This window comes from Strongyloides ratti (genome assembly GCF_001040885.1).
Source record: "Strongyloides ratti genome assembly S_ratti_ED321, chromosome : 2".
In the NCBI taxonomy this organism is placed as follows: domain Eukaryota; kingdom Metazoa; phylum Nematoda; class Chromadorea; order Rhabditida; family Strongyloididae; genus Strongyloides; species Strongyloides ratti.
Genome location: NC_037308.1, coordinates 14,289,482 through 14,308,359, shown reverse-complemented (window position 1 = coordinate 14,308,359; position 18,878 = coordinate 14,289,482). Strand labels below are relative to the sequence as shown.

Below are 18,878 nucleotides of genomic sequence, written 5' to 3'. Positions count from 1 at the left end.
ACATTGTATATAAAGATATTTCTTAACATAATTATTTCTTATATAAAATGTTACCAATAAATTGTGTTGTTTTTGATGTTGGTGGTGTTCTTATACCATCACCTCCAGAAATTTGGAGAAAAGGTATGTCTATATAAATATTTATATTTTTTATTATCATAATCACTTAAAAATATTTTTTTTTTTAGATGAATTATCTACTAATATAAAAAGTGATAATATTTTGAAAACATTATTATCACATAATGTTGTTGAGTTATTTCATAATCTTGAGAAAGGTTTAATAACAACAGAAGATTTTGATCCATTATTTACTCATTTTTATAATATTCAACATCCAACTGAAAAGATTGATGGAATTGGACATATTTTTGGTATTAAAAATAGTAAACCAATAAAAATAAATGACAAATTTAGAATAGCAATACAAGTATTAAAATCAAAAGGAATAAAAGTTGGTATATTAACAAATAACTTTTATTATGATCGTTCCAGACAAAGTGAAACATTACCAATAGTAAAGAATGATCTCAAATTATTTGATTATATTTTTGAATCATGTAAATTAGGTATGAGAAAACCTGAAAAAGAAATTTATGAATATATTTTAAAAGAGATGAAATTTAAAGGAAATGAAGTAATTTTTATTGATGATTTAGGAAGAAATTTAAAAAGTTGTAAAGAATCTACAGGAATGATTACAATAAAATGTGAAGATATTGATAAAACAATATTAAAAATGGAAGAAATTTTAAAAATGAATTTAAGAAACTATACTCCTGGAGTTGTAAATATTGATAAAAATAATATGTTAGATACAAATATTCTTTTACCATATTTACAAAATTTATTTAAAATAAATACAAATAATTTAGATATATTAAAGTTTTCACATGGACAATCTAATCCAACATACTATTTACGTTTTGGTGAAAAAGAATTGGTACTAAGAAAGAAACCATCAGGTAAATTATTACCTAAAGCACATATGATAGAAAGAGAATATAAAATATTAAGTCTTTTACAAGGAAAATTGCCATTACCAAAAGTTTATGTATATGAGGAAAATTTACTTGATTCACCATTTTATTTAATGGAATATGTTAGAGGAAGACTTTTTGTTGATCCTAACTTACCAAATCTTTCACCAAAAGATAGAAAAGAAATTTATGAAGAAATGATAGAAACATTAAAAAAAGTTCATAGTATTGATGTCAATATAAAGGAATTTGAAGATTTTGGATCTAAAGAAAAAAATTATATGATTAGAATATTAGAAAGATGGAAGAAAAATTATGAATTAGCAAATGGTTGTAAAGATAAAAATAATGAGGTACAAATACTTTTAAAATGGATTGAATCTAATATTCCATCTCAAGATAGAGTAACACTTGTTCATTCTGATTTTAGATTGGATAATTTAATCTTCCATCCAACTAAAAATAAAATTATTGCAATTTTAGATTGGGAAATGAGTACAATAGGTGATCCATTATCTGATTTAGCAACATGTGCCTTTGCACATTACAATAGTTTTCAAATGACTGGTGGTTTAAATTTAAAACTTCCTCAAATGATGCGTGATGCACTTCCTGGATTGAATGAAGAATGTAGTTTTCATACAAATGGTATTCCAAATATTGATGAATTGTTGAAATGTTATGATAAATCATTAGTAAGCACTGACAAAAAATGGTTATTTTATATTTCATTTGTTTGTTTCCGTTTTGCTGCTATATCTCAAGGTATCTATACAAGATCTAAGCAAGGACAGGCTAGTTCTCCATTAGCTGAAGGTTTCTCATCCGCTCCAAGTCTCATTAGTTCATTTGCTCTTAAAATTATTAAAGATAGTAAAAAATTAGAAGGTAAAGAAAAAGTAGGTATTTTTCCAACATCAATTGAAGGTTTATCTCCAAGAAGTAGAGATATCTATGAAAAGGTAAAATCATTTGTTTTTAATAAAATAATTCCTATTGAAAAAGAACTTACTCAACATTCAATTGGTCAAAATCAATGGGAAATAAATCCTACAATTGAAAAACTTCGTAATGAAGCAAAAGAGATGGGTTTATGGAATTTATTTATTACAAAAAATATTGATCCAACATCTAAATATGGAAAAGGTTTGACAAATGTTGAGTATGCTCATATATGTGAAATAATGGGAATGTCACCATTTGCACCTGAAATTTTTAATTGTAATGCTCCAGATACAGGAAATATGGAAGTATTAATTAAGTATGGATCAGATGAACAAAAAAAAGAATGGCTTATTCCATTATTGGAAGGAAAAATTAAGTCATGTTTTGCAATGACAGAACCAGATGTTGCCTCATCAGATGCCACAAATATTCAAAGTTTTATTATTAAAGATGGTAATGGAAATTATATTTTAAATGGTAGGAAATGGTTTACAACAGGAGTATTACATCCACAATGTAAAGTATGTATTTTTATGGGACGTCTTTCTGGATGGGAAAAGAGAAGAAGACACCTTCAACAGTCAATGATTCTTGTACCAATGAATACAAAAGGAATTCATATTATTAGACCTCTAATGGTCTTTGGAAGTCTTGATGCTCCATCAGGACATGGTGAGGTTGTCTTTGAAAATGTTATTGTAAATGAAAAAAATATGATACTTGGAGAAGGAAGAGGTTTTGATATTGCTCAGGGAAGATTAGGACCAGGAAGAATTCATCACTGTATGCGTTTAATAGGTCATGCTGAAAGAAGTTTACAATTAATGAAAGATAGAATTAGATATAGAAAGGTATTTGGAAAAACATTAGATAATCATGATATGATAAAAAAAGATATAGCAATGTCAAAAATTGAAATTGAATCAGGACGTTTATTGGTATTAAAAGCTGCTAACATGATTGACATTTTAGGATCAAAAAAATCATTAAAAGAAATAGCAATGATTAAAATTGCTACACCTAAAATTGCATTGAATGTTATTGATAGGGCTATACAAGCTTATGGTGGAATGGGACTTACAGAAGATACACCTCTTAGTTTTTTCTATATAAGTGCTAGGTCATTACGTTTAGCTGATGGTCCAGATGAAGTTCATTTGATGTCATTAGCTAAACAGGAATTATTTTCTAAAATATAATTAATGTTTTTTTTTTGTTGTTTTTTTTAATTTTTTTTAACAATAAATAATTATTTAATTTATTTAAACAATATAGATTTAAATATATAAAATTTCATTTTATGAACTAATAAATGTTAAAAAAATAAAAGTTATTTTTCTTTAAATTATAGATAATTTCAATGTTTCTATAAGTAATAAAAACATAAAATGTACTATAGTTATATTATTTATTTGATTTATGTATAAATTTTTGTCTATTTTCGACATCATAATAAAGTATTTATCCTAGATTTATTTAAAGAACATGAAAATTTTACTCTAGATAAATAAATTAGAATATATTTTGATATTGTTTTTCTTTAAAAACACATAACATTATTGTTTCAGGTGAAAAATATAAGTATCATTATTCAGTATATAAAAAAAACAAAAAATAAATTAAATTATTATAAAAAAAAGCTATGAATTTTATATTCACAATACTTTTACTAACCATTTCTTTTAATATAATACTTGGTAAAAATGTAAGTATAAATAATTATATTTAATAAAAAAATTATATTTTAGAATCAAATTGAAAATAAAATTAATGTCAATTTAGAATCAATTGAAACAAGAGTTAAAAAATCTATTTATAGTAATGTTCCATATAAGTGGTCTTTTCCAATTGACTACAAAATTGATACAGGAGTAAATGAAACTACAGTTAAAAAAGCATTAGAAATTTTAGAAAAAGAAACATGTATAAGATTTAGAAAAACTAATACTTTTACAAATGGTGGTTTACTTTATAAACTTTCAACTGGTTGTCGATCATATGTTGGAAAAATTTCAAATTCCAAACCACAAGAAGTATATTTAGGAGATACATGTGATTATTTTACAGCTGCAATCCATGAAACATCTCATGCTCTTGGAGTAGATCATGAAATGTGTAGACATGATAGAAATAATTATCTTACTATTCTTTTTCAAAATATACATCCACAAGTTGCATCAAATTTTATTATGCAACCACCATCAAATTCATTAACATACAATACAAAATATGATTATGGTTCTGTAATGCATTATGATAGATTTGCTGGATCATTTAATAATCAACCAGCAATGTTACCAAGATATAGTAGTTATACTAAAACATTTGGACAAAGATCAGAGTATGGTTTTAATGATGCTAAACGTCTTAATATGCATTACTGTAATCATATATGTCCTAAAAAATTAAAATGTGTTAATGGTGGATATACAGATCCAAATAATTGTAAAATTTGTAAATGTCCAAGATTTTTTACAGGAGTATTATGTTTAAAAGTAAAAGAGTCAGACAAAAGTTGTGGTAATGTTAAATATCTTGCTACTGATAAAGATAAATTTATTGAAGCAAAAGGAAAAAAAAGTTGTTATTTTCAAATAAAAGCACCACCAGGTTTTAGAATTAAATTATCAATTGTTAATTTATTATCTATACCAGATCAATTTGTTTGTCAACCTGGTTCAGGATTAGAAATTAAATATCTTGCCGACAAAACTGTTTCTGGAGCATTATTTTGTGGACGTGATATGATAAAAGAATTAAACTCTGAACATAACACTGTAATTATGAGATATGTAGGAAAAACACCATTTGATAAAATAAAAATTAAGTACAGAAGAATTAAATAAATTACAATAATTTCTTACTACATTTTTGTTGGTATATAATGACATTTTCAATTTAATTTTTTCTTCAAATTAAATTTGTTTTTATAATAAAAAAAATTTTTTTTTCTAAAATTTGTATTGATTTATTTTAAATAATTAAAAAATTACATTAACAAAAAATTTTAAATTTTATTCATCAAAAAGACACAGACGTTTTTATTTATTTTTACTATTTATATAAATAAAAAAAACACTGACTAAATAAAATGAATATAATACTTTTTTAGAAATAAAATTAAAAAATGTTTAAAAGAATAAATTTTTTTTTAATTTGAAAGAACCAAAAGTTGATTGAATAATTCTAGAATGATATAAAAGTAACAGATGACAAAAAAAATTCTGAAAAATACTATAAAATAGTAAATTATAATTATAAATTAAATTGTGTTTGAAAATACAAACAAAAATTGAAAAGTTAAAATTGAGAAAACAAATCAAAGTTTCCAACTCTTGATTTCAACAGAAGTAAATCTACTTTATATTTTGTTAATAAGTTTGTTTCAATAGTTGAAATATAAAATTTAATAATATGACATATTAAAATAATTTTTTAAAGTTAACAAATTTAAATATGTAAATAATTGATATCAAACAGCATATGTAAAGTTAATGTATAAAAAAAATGACTTTTTAAACAAATATCATATATAAATTATAATGTGCCAAACATTTATAGTAATAATAAAGTTTTTTAAAAAAATATTTTTATAGTTATAATAACAAAATTATATCATTTTGAAAAAACAAAAAAATTTTTTGCTTTTTATAACATTACATAAATATATTTAATTTAAGTATTATTAATATTTTTTTTTTCAGAAAAATGAAGCAGTTATTTGGTATTTTAATAACACTTATTTTTATAATAAATAATGCTGAAAATGTATGTTTATACTCAGTAGACTGTAAATGAAGTCATCTAAATTATTTACCACGTCGGAAAATTTTAATCTATTAAAACTAAAAAAATCATCCAACTTTGGAAATAAATTAGATATCATTTCTATGGTTCTCTGAGTAAATAAAATTATTTAAAAAAAATGATATAAAAATATATTATTTTTTAGATTGTTTTAAATTTAAAAATTAATGAAAATAATTTAATCTCATCTAGAAAACGCCGAGCAGCTCTCGAACATAATACGGGAAAATTTAAAAAATTTCCAATAAAATATAAAATTAACACAAATGTCAATGTATCATTAGTTGAAAGAGCAATAAAAAGTTTTGAGAAAGAATCTTGTTTAAGATTTCAAAGAGTTGAAACATTAAATGAAACAGGATTAGATTTTATATTTTCTAAAAAATTATTTTATGCTGAGTCATTAGGTGCAATCTCAGAAATTATACCTTTGAAAATAGGAGTTCCAAAAAAACCTGCTAGATTAGGATTTCTTATTCATGAAATGTTACATGCATTGGGATTGTTACATGAACATCAAAGAGTTGATCGAGATGAATATGTTACAATAAATTTTGATAATGTTGATGAAAAATACCATGGTAATTTTATAAAAGATTATATATTTGGTAATGAAACATATGGAATAAAATATGATTATGGTTCTATTCTTCATTATGAAAGAGAAGCAGGTCATATAAAAGGAAAAAAAAATAAAACAACAATAAAAGCTAAAAACCCACACTACCATAAATCAATGGGTCAAGGTATTTATTTTAGTTTTTTAGATACAAAACTTTTAAATAAACGTTATTGTAAAGATAAATGTAAAAATGAAGAAAAAATAACATGTTATCATGGTGGATATCCAAATCCAAATAATTGTAAAATTTGTAAATGTCCAACTTTTTATGAACCACCATTTTGTAAATATGTGAAAGCATCTCCTGAAAAATGTGGAAAAAAAATTAATCTTGCATCAAAAAATTATCAGACATTAAAAATGAGAGGTATAATTAATTGTTATTATATTTTAAGAGCAGAAGAAAATCAAAGAGTTAGAATAATTATTAAAAAAGCAAAATCATTGTCAACTCCAATTTGTCGACCAGGATCAGGTTTAAATATAAAATTTCTTAAGAATAAAGCTTTATCTCCTGCTTGTTTTTGTAGTTATATCCAAAATTATCAGATTACTTCACAAGGAAGAGAAGTTATAATACGTTACGCAGGAAGATCAGCTAGAGATTTCTTTGTACTTCAATATAAAAGTATTTAAAACTACAGTTTATAAATATATAAAAACAAAGTTTTTTTTTATAATTTTTTGATGTTTTTACTTAAAACATTGTATAAGAAACAACATTTTTATAATCCTAAAGATATTTTTAATTTTTAAAATATTAATTAATTTATTTGTTGTTTATAATTAATACGAAAATAAATTAAATTTTACTTTTAGATACAAATGTTAGTTTTTAAAAAAATATTTATTTGGATGATATATTTTTCTTAATGTAATAAATTCTAATAATATTTGAATTATACCATAAAGAAATTTTTTTTCATAAAGTTTTATACAAAATGTATAGTTAAATTTATAAAATATATATATAAAATTTTGATATTTCAAATTTATAATATTTAACCCAAAAAAAAGCTACAATTTAAATATAAAATAAGGCAATCAAAAAAATTCAAATTTATAATTAATCAATAATTGTTGGTATCATAACAAAAATTTTTTACTTTCAAATCATATTTTTTAATTATATACTAATTTCTGATTTGAAATTTTTCTTTTATAATTAATAGATTCTATCTACAAAAAAAAATAACGTTTTTAGTTACTTTCAAATAAACTATAAACGTAATTTTTTACAAATTGATTGAAAAATTTATTTTTTCAGTGTTATATCAGGTGTAATTCAATGTAAATATAAAGTGTAAAATTATTTCAATTATTTAGGATTCTATTATTTAAATTCTGTACAATTGTTCCAATAATTATAAAATAATTTATTAACAAATATTATGTTTAAATTATCACTTTGTTAATAGTCAAATATTGTTAATAATAATATATTTATTGTTTCTATAAATATATTTTTTTTAGTCATAATAATAAACTTATTTTAGATAATAAGAAAAAATCATTCTTGTTTATTATTAATACTAATTTATAAAGATATTTTCTTTAAAAAAAAAGTATTTCAATAAAAAAATGAAAAAATTAGTTGATATTATAATTTTATTGGTTATAATTTTTAACATAATTGAAAATGTAAGTTTATATTTAAGCTTTTTTTTAAAAATAATATTTATTTATAGAATGTATTAAGTTTAAAGTTTAATAAAAATAATCTTATATTATCTAGAAAACGTCGAGCAGCTTTAGATCATACTATAGGAAGATTTGATGAAATTCCAATAAAATATAAAGTTAATAAAAATGTAAATGAATCATTAATAGATAAAGCAGTTAAAAGTTTCCAAAAAGAATCTTGTTTAATATTTGAAAAAGATAATTTACTCAATGGATCTGGAATAGAATTTGTATTTTCAAATGACACTTATTATGCTGATGTTGTTGGAAAAGTTTCAACTGTCATACCTTTACAAATAGGAATTCCAAAAAAACCTACAAAAGTCGGTTGTGTTATTCATAAAATGTTACATGCATTGGGTTTGTTACACGAACAACAAAGAAAAGATCGAGATCAATACGTAACAATATTTTATAATAAAATTAATAAAGAACGTCTTCATAATTTTAAAATGGGAAATTTTATTGAGCAAGAAACGTATGGAATAAAATATGATTATGGTTCTATTCTTCATTATTCAAGATTTAATGGTCATATATCAGGTAAAAAAAATAAATTTACAATGAAAGCAAAGAATAAACACTATACAATGTCAATTGGTCAGAATCGTTATTTTAGTTTTTTAGATACAAAACTTTTAAATAAACGTTATTGTAAAGATAAATGTAAAAATGAAGAAAAAATAACATGTTATCATGGTGGATATCCAAATCCAAATAATTGTAAAATTTGTAAATGTCCAACTTTTTATAAACCACCATTTTGCAAGTTTGTAAAAAAATCTCCACAAAAATGTGGAAATAAAATTAATCTTGCATCAAAAAATTATCAGACATTAAAAATGAAAGGTATCATTGATTGTTATTATATTTTAAGAGCAGAAGAAAATCAAAAAGTTGAAATTATTATTAAAAAAGCAAAATCACTGTTGACTCAAGTTTGTGAACCAGGATCAGGTTTAAATATTAAATTTCTTAAAAATAAAGCTTTGTCTCCTGCTTGTTTTTGTGGTAGAACAACGAATTACACTATAATTTCAGAAGGAAGAGAAGTTGTATTACGTTACGCAGGAAAATCAAATACAGATTTTTTTGAACTTCAATTTAAAAGTGTAAAAAATTAATTTTTTTAAAAATAAAAAATTTTTTTTGCTTAATATTATGTAGATTCATATAAAAAATAGAGATTATAAGCTATTTGTGGCTATTTTTCATTATAACATTTTACACTTTTAATGTTTTATATCTATAATTTATTAATTCTTTTAAGTTAATTTTTTTAACTCGAATGCCTAGAAATTTTGCATAATATATATTTTGTAAATGTTTTCTGCCATTGTACTTTTGATATATTTATTTTAATTTAAAAAATTTAGCAAAATGATACTTGCTTAATACTTTTAGCTTTATTATACTTTTTATTAATTTTTTTTATTAAATTTATATATTAATGTTAGTAGTATAATAAAAAAAATTTCTTATAACGTTTGATTTACAATTTAATACAATTATAACGTTTATATATATCTTAATATTTATATTTAAAATATCTTTTTTTGTCAGATTTAATATTGTAATAAAAATTCTACTTTTGATATTAAATAAAATTATCTAAAAAGTTTAAAATAGGGAGATATGTAATAAGAATAAGCTATATAAAAATTACAATAAATATTTAAATGAAGAAAAAAATAATTTTAATATTAGTTTAAAACTATATCATTGTTAAAATTTTAATCACAGTTTATAATACTTTTCTTTATGAAAATTTTTTTTATAAATTCAGAAGTATTAAAATGTAATAAAGAAATTTATAATAATGTTAAACGTTAACTACAAAATTAAAATGTTTTAAGAAATAAAAAAAAATCATTTGTAATTATTTCTATAAAATTTACTGATATTTCAAAATTAACTTTTTTAAAAACGTCTATTTAGTATAATACTTGAAAACTGCATTATTTTAAAGTATTAGTGTTATATTATTATGTATGCCATACAAACATAATCCTGTTAAATCTTTATTTCGTGTAAATTTAATTTTTAACCCTGTATCATTTTAATGTGATTTATATTTCATTTAACTTTTTTTGGTAAATTTTTTTATTTTTGTATTTTGTTTTAATTTTTTAAGATAAGTTGTAAAATAAAATTTTAAAATTTTTTATAACTTTTTACTTTATCCATTTTTGAATATATGTTACCATATTCTTTATCTTCACCATTTTTTTTTTACTTTCCCAATTTTCTTTCAATAAAAAGTTTGTCGACAAATACATTTTTAACAGTTATAAAACTACTATTTTTAGAAATTGGTTTATAATCACTAAAATTCAACTTTTTTTTTACTGCTTTAACAATTAAAAGAATATTTTTTTTTGATACAATTATTGAAACGTGTGAATTACTTTATATATTAACATCATAATGTTATAATAATCATAAATCAATTGTTATTATAAATAAGGATATTGAAATAATAAATTTTTAAAATATTTTTTATATTTTAATCCAATATTTGAATATATTTTATCAATATAACTATATCTATCAGAACAATTGTTAACATCATTAAAACTTAAATGTCTAATTTTCTCTTGTTGAATAATTTTTTTCATTATAAAATAAATTATTGTAATTTTAAAAATGAGAATATTTTTTTTATTTATTTACTTTTTAAATGATCGATTATTTGAACATGATAAAACATTTTTTTTAGTTTAAATAAATTTAATATAGAAAAAATATTTTTTAAAAATTTTGTTGCAAAATAGTTGTAAAATCTTAGAAAATAAATATTAAATCAAACTTTTAATTTAATAAAATATCTTTGTGAGTAGAAAAATTTAACAATATTATTTACAATATTTTTTATCATCATAAAATATTATCTTGAAAAATCTGTTTTGAATACTTTTGTAATAAAAACTTTAATTTTATAGATTAATAATTTTTTCTTCAGTGAAATAGTTTTTTTTTATTTAACTTTACCTATATAAGAAAATTATAATATAATAATTTAGTTATCTTAAAAATCTCAACCTTGTTTTTTCTTTTAAAACCAATAGATAATATTTAGTAATACAGAAAATGTCAAAAAGAAAATATATTTTAGTAATATTCATTTAAAATAACACATTTTTTATAACTAAATAAATAATGAAGATTCAGTTAGATTTTTTTCTTTATATATTCCAATTCTGTAATGCTTTTCTATCTATCATTAATAGTAAAACTTTCACAATTAAATAAAAATCAAACATTCTTTAAATTCATATCATATCATTTAACTCTTTATAAATATTTTAATACTGTTTTTAATTTTTCAAATAATTAATTTGTAGAATAAAATTTTTTTACTGATAATACAATGTTTATATAAATTTACAAGATTACAAGAAATCAAGTGTTACAAAAAACTTATTTACATTAATTTTAATTTAAATATATGTCAGCACTTAAGTTCATATTAATTATGAAATATTTAACAAATAAAATACTCATTTAAAACTATATATAGCTGTACTTTAATAATAATTTCATTTTAAATTTATACTATTTAAATATAATTGTAATCAGGAAAAAATTATATTTAAAAAATGGTTATTTTTTCTAAAATATCTTTTTCCTTTATATTATTCAATATTATAATATTTGTAAGTTTATAAAATTGTTTTATTAATTATTGTTTTAAGGCAATAATAAGTAACTGTCTTATTGATGTCAACTCTTATCAAAGAAATAAAAGATCTATTGTTTTAATTAATCATAAATTTGTATCTCCAATCCCATATTATATTGGGCCTTTTACTAAAAACTATACAAGTATACATGAAGCTTTATATAGAATTCAAAACAATACATGTATTAGATTCAAACCAGCAATTTTTTATGTATATGGTACAGGTGGTTTTAATTTCTTAAGAACTCATACATTATGTGAATCTTCTTCTGGACCAAAACTTGGTGATGAAAAACATATTAACTACGTTTATATATCAGAAAATTGTGAACATAGTATTGGAAAAATTGAACAATTAGTTGGTAAAATGCTTGGTTTAGTACCTGAAATTTATCGTGATGATAGAAATAAATATGTTCAAATAAACTATAGTAATTTAGATAAAAGAACAAGATTATTTTACAAAAAAGCTTCATATAAAAAAAATGATACTATGACTTTTGGATATGATTTTCTATCTGGAACACATTTTTATGCAAAAAATTACAGTGTAAATGGCAAAGTAGTTATTGAACCAAAAAAACCTTATGAATATTATAAATATTCTATGGGTCAACCTTATGGTTTATCTTTTTCTGATATTAAACTTTTGAATAAAAAATATTGTTTTGATATATATAGAAAAAATCACTGTAAAAACAATGGATACCGTAATCCAAATAATCCTAAAAAATGTTTATGCCCATCAGGATTTGCTGGTTCAAAATGTGAAAAACAAATAAAAAGTAGCAGTGCTTGTGGAACAACATTTAGACGTGCATGGAGTTGTGTTAAACAAATTAATGTAAAAGGAATTGCTAAATGTAGTTATTTTATTAAATCTTTAAAAAATAAAAGAGTAAAAATCATAATTGATAAAAGTGAAACAGAGCCAAATGAACATTGTTACAAAAATATGGGAGTTGAAATTAAATATAGAGATAATAAAGGTGTATCAGGTGTATGCTTATGTGGTAGTTACTCAAACCTTACTTTTATATCAGAAAATAATTTTGCTGTAGTTGTATATCATGGATTTAATGAAACTAACAGAATTAATATAAGATACCAATCAGTTACAAAATCTGCAGCTAAAATTAAATAAATGTTTTTTTCATTTTTGTATGATTTGTAATTAATTTTGAATACATAAAAATTACAATTTATGTATTATAAATAAAATAAATTGTCTTTTTTAAAATAAATTTAATTACAATGTCTTAAGTAAAAAGACATTAAAAATAAATGTTGGTAAATCTATTATCACTACAATGAAAATTATTCAAATAAAAAGAAATTAACAGTACCATGATTTATACTAAATAAAATTTAATATTTATCCAAATTTTTTAAGTAATATGTAATCGATGATTCAAAAAACAAAACATTTAATAAAATAAAAGAATTAATTTAATTATTTAATACAATCATTCAACAAATCAAGTATAATGTTAACTTATGAATAAAATATTCAAATAATATTTTTCTTTATCTTTATTAAATAAAAATAAAATTAATATTATCATTTGTATGAATTCTAAATTAATATTTTTAAAAATAATATAAATGAAAAAATTTTAATTCTTTATAATAATTCAAAAAATTTTTGTATTAAAATAAAAAGTTGATCAAATACTTCAATTCAAATATAAGAAAAAAAATATAAAAAATTTCCAAAATAGATTAAATTATATTAATTAAACTATGAAAAATATACTAATTAATATATATTTTTTATAAAATTTAAAAAGACCGTTTATAGATTCATTCGCCATATTTCTGATGTAGAAAATAACTCGGATGAGTATACTTACACCTTCCTGAATAATAAAAATGTGCTTTTTTTAAATTTTGTAAAATTTTGATGAATAACAATTTTTAATTTTTAGTTACTCAATGATTCTTTTTTTTATATATATTATATATTATAAAGTATTTAACTTTTTTAGAAAATTAAACACTGATAGCTTAAGTGGTAAAATGCATAGATTTTGAGTTTATTCCCGAGCATTGCCTTGAATTCTAGGTTGAGATTTTAATGGTAGTAGTAAAATTAAGAGTTTAAAATTTCTATTTTTGTTTTTTATTTGTTCTATTTGTGTTTTTTCTTCAAGTTTTTTTGACATAGACTTTTTTTTTGGCATGATTAAACCAAAATTTTCAAACAATTAAAGAAACTCGAATAACTTTATCCACAATTAGTTAAGTTAAATCATGTGATAAAATATTAAAGTGCAAAACTAATATTTATAAAAAAAATTTTATTAACAAAGGATTTTTAAAAGTAGATTTTTTTTTATTATTTAATTAGACTTTCTCGATGTTTAATAAATATTTAAAATTAATAGGTAATTATTTATGTATATTTTTTATCTATATAAGCTAAATTATGCAAAAGATAAAAAAAAAATGTCATGCAACTTTCTTTTTAATAGTTTTAATGAACAAAAATGTTAAATTATTATAATATAATTTTATATCTTAATATACTAAGTATTCCAGTTAATGTATGTTTATTTAAAAAAAATCTTATTTTTAGACATTTTTATACCAGGGTAAAATTGAAATTGATAATTTATCAAGAAAAAAAAAATCTGTTGTTCAAACCAAATTTAAATGGAAACTTCCAATTAAATATTTTATTCATTATTTTTTGTATGAAAGAAAAGCTATTTATGAAGCTATAAAACGCATTGAAAATAAGACATGCATAAAATTTAAAGAACATTATTGGTATATAAAAGGTACCTCTGGTTTTAACTTTATACCAACATACACTGCATGTTTTTCTCCATATGGACCAAAATTAGATGATGAATCATTTGAAAATAATATTTTTGTTGCACCTAGATGTCAAAACAGTGTTGGACTTGTTGAGGGACTTATTGGCACAATGATTGGTCTTATATATGAAGTTGGTCGTTATGATAGAGATAGTTATGTTAATATAAATTATGAAAATATGCTTGCAAGAGTAGATAATCTTTTTAAAAAACATAATTTAAGTGAAACAGAAACATATGGTACAGAATATGATTTTTTATCAGCATTACAATATTTTCCTAAAAATTTTAGTAAGAATGGAAAACCAGTAGTTGAACCAAAAGATTTTTTTAAATATTATCAAAATTCTATTGGACAAACAAAAGGGTTGTCTTTTAATGATTATAAAGTTTTAACATTAAAATACTGTCATGAAAAAATACATTATAATTGCAAAAATGGTGGATATACAGATGTAAACTATGCCTATAAAGGTTTTTATGATTGGGGTGATTGCATTTGTCCATCTGGATTTAGCGGAAGCACATGTGAAGAAAACGTTAGAAATGATAGAACATGTGGGGAAACAGTTTTAGATGAATCTTCTATAGGTAAAATGATTTATGCTAGTAGAACTGGTAAATGTAGTTATTTTATTAAATTTCAACGTCCACTAAAAGTTAAACTAACTATTATAGAAATTTCAACAAAAACAAATGAATATTGTTCTCCAGGAATAGGAATTGAAATTAAATTTAGAAAAGATAAAGGTGCAGGAGGAGCTTGTTTATGTGGTAAATACAAAAATATTACTATTACATCTGAAAATAATTTTATGGTAATTATTTACAATGGTCTAAGTAGCAACGATAAATTTACTGCAACATTCGATAAAGTTTTAAGAGAATCAAGTGGAAAAAAAATAAATAAATTTAAAAAAAATTAAAGAAAAAAAAAGTTTAATTACAAATAATTACTAAATAAAAATATTTTTATTTTTATTGTTTAATTAAATTATTTATTAAACTTTCTATTACATATAAAAATATTTTATTTTTTTATTTAGTATTTTTCTGCTTATATATTATATAATATTAGAGGTTAATTTTTAATAAATGATATAACAAAAAAAATTTTTTATTTTTTTAACCTAAAAATAGATATCCAGTTTTTAGTTTGAACAATGATTTTAAAAAATTAATTTTAAAAATACCGAATTTTAAACATTTGTCAATATTTACCAAAAAATAAATTACCACATTATTATTATTTTTTTCTAAGATATTTTATTTACCGTGATTTATCAATTAAAAAAATAATTTTAAATGTTATTAAAAATTTTATGTATCAAAAATTACAAATAAAAGTTTCAAGTTATAAATTTTTTAATTTTTTACTATTGTTAATATTTTTATTTCTTTTTATCAACCAATAAGTTAATTAAGAAAAAGTTGACAAAAATAATTAAATATTATATAAATTCATTTTTTTTTTTTTTTGAACGTTAGGCTTTTATAAATTTTTTAACTTAGTTAAAATAATATCATTTTAAATTTGAAAAATTATTTATAGAATAAAAGTACATTAATGGCATTTAAAAATAATATTTATATAACTTAAAATACACATATTTCGAAAACAAATTTTGCAACATGATTAAAAAATTTATTAACTATCAATATTTGATTCATAAAAAGTTCAATATGCTTTGAAAAAATAATTTTTTATAATATATTAATAAGTAATAAATAATTATCCAATTTAATAATAAATCAAATATTTAATATTTGTAATTCTATTTATAAAATAATATATATAATAAACAAAAATTACTGTTACTCAAAGTGACAACATTTATTTTTTATGCTATAATGAAACATTTTTTTAATATAATTCTTTTTTTAATATTATTAAATAATATAAATTATGTATGTATTATAAATTTTTATAAATTTTTAAGAATATTTTAATTAGAGTAAAAATGAGGAAGATAAATTAACAAGAAATAAAAAAGCTGTTATTCAAAGAAGATTTAAATGGAATCTTCCTATAAAATATAATATTCATAGATTAATAACAAATTTCGAAGTAATTATTGAAGCAATACAACGAATTGAAAATAAAACATGTATAACATTTGAAAGTAGTTTTTTATCAGTAAGTAGTTCAGAAGGATTTAACATTATATTTACAAATGATTATTGTTTTCCTCCAAGTGTACCAAAATTTAATGATAGATTACCTTTTAATAATACAATTTATATTTCACCAAAATGTCAAAATAATGTTGGAATAATTGAAATACTTATTGGTAGAATGCTTGGTCTTTTATATGAAGTAAATCGTGATGATAGAGATTTTTTTATTGATATAAATTATGATAATATAAATGATGAAGGTAAAAAACTTGTTGTAAAATATGATAAAGGTGATGATGAAACATATTACACAGGATATGATTTTATGTCTGGATTACATTTTTCTTCTATAGCATTTAGTAAAAATAATAGATCAGTATTTATACCAAAAGATTTCTATAAATATTATCAATATTCTATGGGACAATCTAAAGGTTTGTCTTTTAATGATTATAAAGTTTTAGCATTTCATTATTGTGATTCAAAACTTAGATATTTTTGTAATAATTTTGGATATAAAAATCCAAGTAATAAAGATTTAGATATAAAAGGTCAATGTATTTGTCCAACAGGATATAGTGGTGTTAAGTGTGAAAATAATATAGAAAATTATAGAAAATGTGGTCAAACAAATTTAATACCTATAGATTATTGGCAATCACTAAGAGCAGAAAGAGATGTATTATGTAGTTATTCAATTAAAACTACTAGAAGATATAAAATTGAACTTACTATAATCGAATCAAGAATGCCACAGTTAGATAATTGTTATGAAGATGAAAGAGTTGAAGTTAAATATAGAGTTGAAAAAGGTACAGGAGGTGTATGTCTTTGTGGTAACCACAAAAATATTACTTTTTTATCAGAGCGTGATTCAATGTTAATTATTTATAATAGTTTAAAAAAAAATAGTAAATTAGTAGCAATGTATAGAAGAGTTCTAGCAAGACCACCAAAAGAACCAAAATAAGTTTAAGTTAAAAAAAAATATTAAACCAAAACATAAGATAATATTTTAATAATTATTTTTAATAAAAATATATAATTATACATATTACTAATTTTAAATTTTTCAATGAGATTGTACAATTATTTAGTAACTTTTTATATTACAAATCAAGATAAAAGCAATACATTAATTATAAAAGTTTTATTTTTAAAATAAAATTAATTAATAGTAGTTAATATTATAAATTTGTATTAATAATTGCTATATTTATCTTTATTTACTTTTAAAATATTTCATGTATTTACTTTGTAAATCATTTTATATTTAATATGTTTTTTAACTAAAAAAATTACTTATGTTTTAATTATTTTATTCTTAAAAGTTATAATTAAATATTTTTTTATTTGTAAAAATAAAATATGATAAATTATTTTTTTGTAAATAATTAAAAAGTTATTATAATATCTTAATTATAAACATTTATTAAGTTTTTTCTTTTTGTAAACATGAATCAGGCATTTCAAATTTAAATTCAATAAAATCATAGTAAAACATTTCACATAACTTTATAAGTAAATCTTGACTGTTATAAAGATAATTTTTGTTGAATGTTGTTTCATTTTTTGTTATTGTAGTATGTGGTGTCACTATAGAGTGTAGTATATTTTTTAAGTAATTTATATGTTTTGTTGGAACATGTACCATAGTTAAATAATTAATTAATGTTTTATAAAATATTTCTTTATTTGATTTTGAGTATTTAATGTATGTGTAATTATATTTATATTTATAATAATCACATTGCCTAAAAAAATATAATTAATTTTCAAAGTTTTAAAAAAAAACATACCATGTTTGAGGGTAAAAGTGATAATTATAAAATCCTTGTGGAATAATCTTTTTATCAACAACATTTAATAAATCACTTTTAAGACTATAAATAAAACATGTTAAATTTTTACTACATCCATAACAATAATCTTGATCTTTTTTAAGATAGATTCTAAAATAACATAATTGCATAAATCCACTAATTAATCTATCTATGGGATTTCTAATAATCATTAACATTTTATATTTTTTAAATAATTTTTTAATACCTCCTATTTTATAAAATTTTTCTAAATCATTTAAACTATTAAAATAGTTATTTTTTTTACATCCTTCAATTCCATATTTTCTTTTAGTATTATTGTTAAGACTACAAAAAATTCTTATCATTATTGAACTAAAATTCTTCCCAATTAAACATATTCCTATTTTGTATTTA

General features: G+C 20.3%; 8 protein-coding genes across 8 annotated transcripts; 7 read left to right on the top strand and 1 right to left on the bottom strand.

Moving 5' to 3' along the window:
• Positions 1-47: 47 nt before the first annotated feature.
• On the top strand, positions 48-3,124 carry SRAE_2000454100 (Aminoglycoside phosphotransferase domain and Acyl-CoA oxidase/dehydrogenase, central domain and HAD hydrolase, subfamily IA and Acyl-CoA dehydrogenase/oxidase C-terminal domain and Acyl-CoA dehydrogenase/oxidase, N-terminal and middle domain and Protein kinase-like domain and Predicted HAD-superfamily phosphatase, subfamily IA/Epoxide hydrolase, N-terminal domain and Acyl-CoA dehydrogenase/oxidase, N-terminal domain and HAD-like domain-containing protein; the record flags this gene model as incomplete). Its single annotated transcript, XM_024643423.1, has 2 exons — positions 48-123; positions 189-3,124. 2 exons carry the CDS (start codon positions 48-50, stop codon positions 3,122-3,124), a joined length of 3,012 nt encoding a protein of 1,003 aa, XP_024509094.1.
• Positions 3,125-3,567: 443 nt separating this feature from the next.
• On the top strand, positions 3,568-4,771 carry SRAE_2000454000 (Astacin-like metalloendopeptidase; the record flags this gene model as incomplete). Its single annotated transcript, XM_024643422.1, has 2 exons — positions 3,568-3,630; positions 3,674-4,771. 2 exons carry the CDS (start codon positions 3,568-3,570, stop codon positions 4,769-4,771), a joined length of 1,161 nt encoding a protein of 386 aa, XP_024509093.1.
• Positions 4,772-5,633: 862 nt separating this feature from the next.
• Positions 5,634-6,990, top strand: SRAE_2000453900 (Astacin-like metalloendopeptidase; the record flags this gene model as incomplete). The annotated part of the gene is made up of 2 exons (XM_024643421.1): positions 5,634-5,693; positions 5,878-6,990. The coding sequence occupies 2 exons, from the start codon at positions 5,634-5,636 to the stop codon at positions 6,988-6,990; spliced, it is 1,173 nt and encodes a 390-aa protein (XP_024509092.1).
• Positions 6,991-7,935: 945 nt separating this feature from the next.
• Positions 7,936-9,161, top strand: SRAE_2000453800 (Astacin-like metalloendopeptidase; the record flags this gene model as incomplete). The annotated part of the gene is made up of 2 exons (XM_024643420.1): positions 7,936-7,995; positions 8,043-9,161. The coding sequence occupies 2 exons, from the start codon at positions 7,936-7,938 to the stop codon at positions 9,159-9,161; spliced, it is 1,179 nt and encodes a 392-aa protein (XP_024509091.1).
• Positions 9,162-11,636: 2,475 nt separating this feature from the next.
• On the top strand, positions 11,637-12,863 carry SRAE_2000453700 (Astacin-like metalloendopeptidase; the record flags this gene model as incomplete). The annotated part of the gene is made up of 2 exons (XM_024643419.1): positions 11,637-11,693; positions 11,733-12,863. The coding sequence occupies 2 exons, from the start codon at positions 11,637-11,639 to the stop codon at positions 12,861-12,863; spliced, it is 1,188 nt and encodes a 395-aa protein (XP_024509090.1).
• Positions 12,864-14,208: 1,345 nt separating this feature from the next.
• Positions 14,209-15,467, top strand: SRAE_2000453600 (Astacin-like metalloendopeptidase; the record flags this gene model as incomplete). The annotated part of the gene is made up of 2 exons (XM_024643417.1): positions 14,209-14,265; positions 14,298-15,467. 2 exons carry the CDS (start codon positions 14,209-14,211, stop codon positions 15,465-15,467), a joined length of 1,227 nt encoding a protein of 408 aa, XP_024509089.1.
• Positions 15,468-16,392: 925 nt separating this feature from the next.
• On the top strand, positions 16,393-17,629 carry SRAE_2000453500 (Astacin-like metalloendopeptidase; the record flags this gene model as incomplete). Its single annotated transcript, XM_024643416.1, has 2 exons — positions 16,393-16,449; positions 16,496-17,629. The coding sequence occupies 2 exons, from the start codon at positions 16,393-16,395 to the stop codon at positions 17,627-17,629; spliced, it is 1,191 nt and encodes a 396-aa protein (XP_024509088.1).
• Positions 17,630-18,091: 462 nt separating this feature from the next.
• On the bottom strand, positions 18,092-18,673 carry SRAE_2000453400 (Sulfotransferase family-containing protein; the record flags this gene model as incomplete). The annotated part of the gene is made up of 2 exons (XM_024643415.1): positions 18,092-18,413; positions 18,459-18,673. The coding sequence occupies 2 exons, from the start codon at positions 18,671-18,673 to the stop codon at positions 18,092-18,094; spliced, it is 537 nt and encodes a 178-aa protein (XP_024509087.1).
• Between the last annotated feature and the right edge of the window lie 205 nt (positions 18,674-18,878).